Source organism: Myodes glareolus, chromosome 2 (genome assembly GCF_982192425.1).
Source record: "Myodes glareolus chromosome 2, mMyoGla1.1, whole genome shotgun sequence".
Taxonomy (NCBI): Eukaryota; Metazoa; Chordata; class Mammalia; order Rodentia; family Cricetidae; genus Myodes; species Myodes glareolus.
Window position 1 is genome coordinate 1,344,900 of NC_142027.1, and position 3,447 is coordinate 1,348,346.

The window sequence follows — 3,447 nt, forward strand, 5'->3', positions numbered from 1 at the left end:
CCTCAGGACGCAGCAATACCACTCTTGGGCATATATCCAAAGAATGCTCTATCATACTACAAGAACATTTGTTCAACTATACTGCATAATTCTTACAACAAAAGCTTGGAGGGAGAATAACTGATTAAAAGCAAGTGTGTTCCCTTGATAGGTGGAAATACAAAACTAAAAACAACCACTAATTATAAACCATATTTATTTATGTTTATTTTAGGATTTACAAGATTCAGTTGGAGCTCACCTAAAGCAAGAAAAATGGGAAATCACAACAATGTGACAGAGTTCATTCTTTTGGGTCTTACAAAGAACTCAGAGCTGCGGAAACTGCTTTCTGCTGTGTTTCCAATCATGTATGTGGTCATGGTGCTGGGAAATATGCTCATCATAGTGACCATGATCACAAGTCAGAGTCTGAGATCACCAATGTACTTTTTCCTTACATTTCTGTCCCTAGTGGATGTCACCTTTTCTTCTGTCATTACTCCAAAGCTGACTGTGGACTCCCTTTTTGAGAAGACGATCATCTCTTTTGAAGGATGCATGACCCAGCTTTTTGCAGCACATTTTTTTTTTAGTAAATTTTATTAAATTATAAAAATTTCCATTTCCGCCCCCCCTCCCAACACCCTCCCACTCCCCCCACTCCCCCCCTCCTTCCTCCCCTCAGGGTTTCCTGCCCTGTGGGAAGCTCCACCTCCCTCCCCCTCCCTCCAGGTCCAGGAAGGCTAGCGTCCAAACAGACTGGATCCCCAAAATCCAGCATATGCAGAGGAAACAGGTCCCAGTGTCATAGTCAATGGCTTTTCAGAAAGACCCCGGGCCAGCCACAGTCAGAGAATCCGGCCAAATTCCGAGAATCCGGCTAGATCACGTCCTCGTTCAGTCCCAGTCCGACTGGCCCTGGTAAATTCTCATCAGATCCGTTCCCTTGTATCAGTGGGTGATAGCATCCCTCGCAGTACTGATTTCGTCTTTCATGTTCCTCCTCTTTCCGCTCCCCCTCCGGACCTCGGGGGGCTCAATCCGTTGCTCCAATGTGGGCCTCCGACTGCATAGCCGTCCTTCGCCAGACGAAGGATCTATGGTGATAAGCAAAATATACATCAGTATGGTCATGGGCCACGGCCGATTCAGGCACCCTCTCCTCTGTCCAGAGAGCAATCTGGGGGATTTCTCCTTGGACCTGGGATCCCATATATAATCAAGTCTCCTGTAAACCCTAAAATGGCTCCCTTAGTTGAAATATATTGTTCCCTGATCCCATATTCATCCTACCTCCTTCCCCCCCCCATCCCCGGCCACCAAGCTTTCCCCTTCCTCCCCTACTCCCTTCTCTCTAGCCCTCTCCCCCTCCATCGACCCTCCCACCCCCCCATGCACCCGAGGTTACCTGGGACTCTTGTCTATTTCCTACCTCCTGGTGGATAGCTAAATAATCTTCATCAGGTTCATCTTCTTATTTTGCTTCTCTAGGATCACGAATAATAGGCTCAAAGACCTTTAATTATGGTTAGAATCCACTTATGAGTGAATACATACCGTGTTCCTCTTTTTGGGTCTGGCTTACCTCACTCAGTAAAGCGTTTTCTATTTCCATCCATTTGGATGCAAAATTCAAGATGTCATTGTTTTTTACCGCCGAGTAAAACTCTAATGTATATATGTTCCACACCTTTTTTAACCATTCTTCTATTGAGGGGCACCTAGGTTGTTTCCATGTTCTGGCTATTACAAATAGTGCAGCTATGAACATAGTTGAACAAATGCTTTTGTAGTATGTTAGGGAATCTTTAGGGTATATTCCCAAGAGTGGTATTGCTGGGTCCTGAGGGAGGTTGACTCCCAGTTTCCTGAGAAACCGCCACACTGATTTCCACAGTGGCTGCACGAGTTTGCATTCCCACCAACAATGGATGAGTGTTCCCCTCACCCCACATCCTCTCCAGCATAGGCTATCGTTGGTGTTTTTGACTTTAGCTATTCTGACAGGTGTAAGATGGTATCTCAAAGTGGTTTTGATTTGCATTTCCCTGATCGCTAAGGAGGTTGAGCATGACCTTAAGTGTCTTCTGGCCATTCGAAGTTCATCTGTTGTGAATTCTCTGTTAAGTTCAGTACCCCATTTTTTAATTGGGTTAATTAGAGTTTTAGTGCCTAGTTTTTTTGAGGTGTGGGGATTATCATCCTCATTGTGATGGCCTATGACAGATATGTGGCCATTTGTAAACCTCTGCACTACATGACCATCATGAGTCCTCGGATGTGTTGCATTCTTTTGGGGGGAACTTGGGTAGGGGGGTTTGCACATGCAACCATTCAGGTTCTATTCATGTATCAAATACCTTTCTGTGGTCCCAATGTCATAGATCACTTTTTATGTGATTTATTTCAGTTACTGATACTGGCCTGTATGGACACCCATACCCTGGTTCTCAGTGTCGTCTTCAACAGTGGGGTGATGTGTGTGGCCATCTTTCTTATTCTTATTGCCTCTTACATGACTATCCCGTGTTCTCTGAAAACTCACACTTCTGAAGGAAGACAGAAAGCCTTATCCACGTGTGGTTTTCACTTCACAGTTGTTGTGTTGTTCTTTGTGCCATGTATTTTCTTATATGTGAGACCTGTGTCAACCTACCGCATAGACAAGGCAATGACTGTGTCTGAGTCAATTGTCACACCCATGTTGAACCCCGTGATCTACACACTGAGGAATTCAGAGGTGAAAAACGCCATGAAGAAACTGTGGATGAGACAGTAGTTTCTGTTTGCTATTATGTAGCTCTCATGTCAAATGTGCATGTGCTTTCCATGAACATTTTTTTCAAGATCTTATAAATCTGCTACTGTTAATTTTCTGCTGGCAACAACTGGGATATTTATTTAGAAAACTGCTTTCGATTACAGAATATCTATAATTTATTTATGTTCCTTCTTGGTACCATTTCATAGAATCATTTTGCTTTTTTAAAAGATTTTTCTAATTAATATTACAGTTAGAACTAAGGTTGAAATGTCTTCAGCCCACCACTTTCCTTCCTTATTCACCAGAGCAGTCAGGGCTTCCATGTTGTCCTAGAGACATGCAAGTCCTTTTTCTCCACAGTGCCTGTTATTTCTCCCTCAAAACCATCATCCTTGTCAGTTAATTTCTTACTTACTGTTAATCTTAGATAAATATTATATATTATTACCCTAGTAAAGCTTTACTCCATGACTCTATCCAACGCATATTCCATTTCTTTCCTCAGATTATTCAATCTTTTCATTTTCTTCACAGTAATATTTTCAAAGTGCTTTCATCTTTCTATACCTTCTAACCATTATTCTTCTCTCTCTCTCTCTCTCTCTCTCTCTCTCTCTCTCTCTCTCTCTCGTTGATAACTGTGCAAGAAATCCATTTTTGTTGTTGTTTATGCCTGGCATATACTAAGCTTTAACTTTATG

The 3,447-nt window shown here is 42.6% G+C and overlaps 1 protein-coding gene across 1 annotated transcript; it reads left to right on the plus strand.

Moving 5' to 3' along the window:
• The first annotated feature begins 255 nt into the window (after window positions 1-255).
• Window positions 256-2,761, plus strand: LOC148122860 (olfactory receptor 4C6-like). Its single transcript, XM_087898486.1, has 2 exons — window positions 256-574; window positions 2,169-2,761. The coding sequence occupies exons 1-2, from the start codon at window positions 256-258 to the stop codon at window positions 2,759-2,761; spliced, it is 912 nt and encodes a 303-aa protein (XP_087754612.1).
• The last annotated feature ends 686 nt before the right edge of the window (window positions 2,762-3,447 follow it).

Coding starts and splice junctions, on each gene's coding strand:
- LOC148122860 (XM_087898486.1), top strand. CDS start 256: ATGGGAAATCACAACAATGTGACAGAGTTCATTCTTTTGGGTCTTACA. Junction 575..2,168: donor TGCAGCACATTTTTTTTTTA/GTAAATTTTATT, acceptor AGTTTTTTTGAG/GTGTGGGGATTATCATCCTC.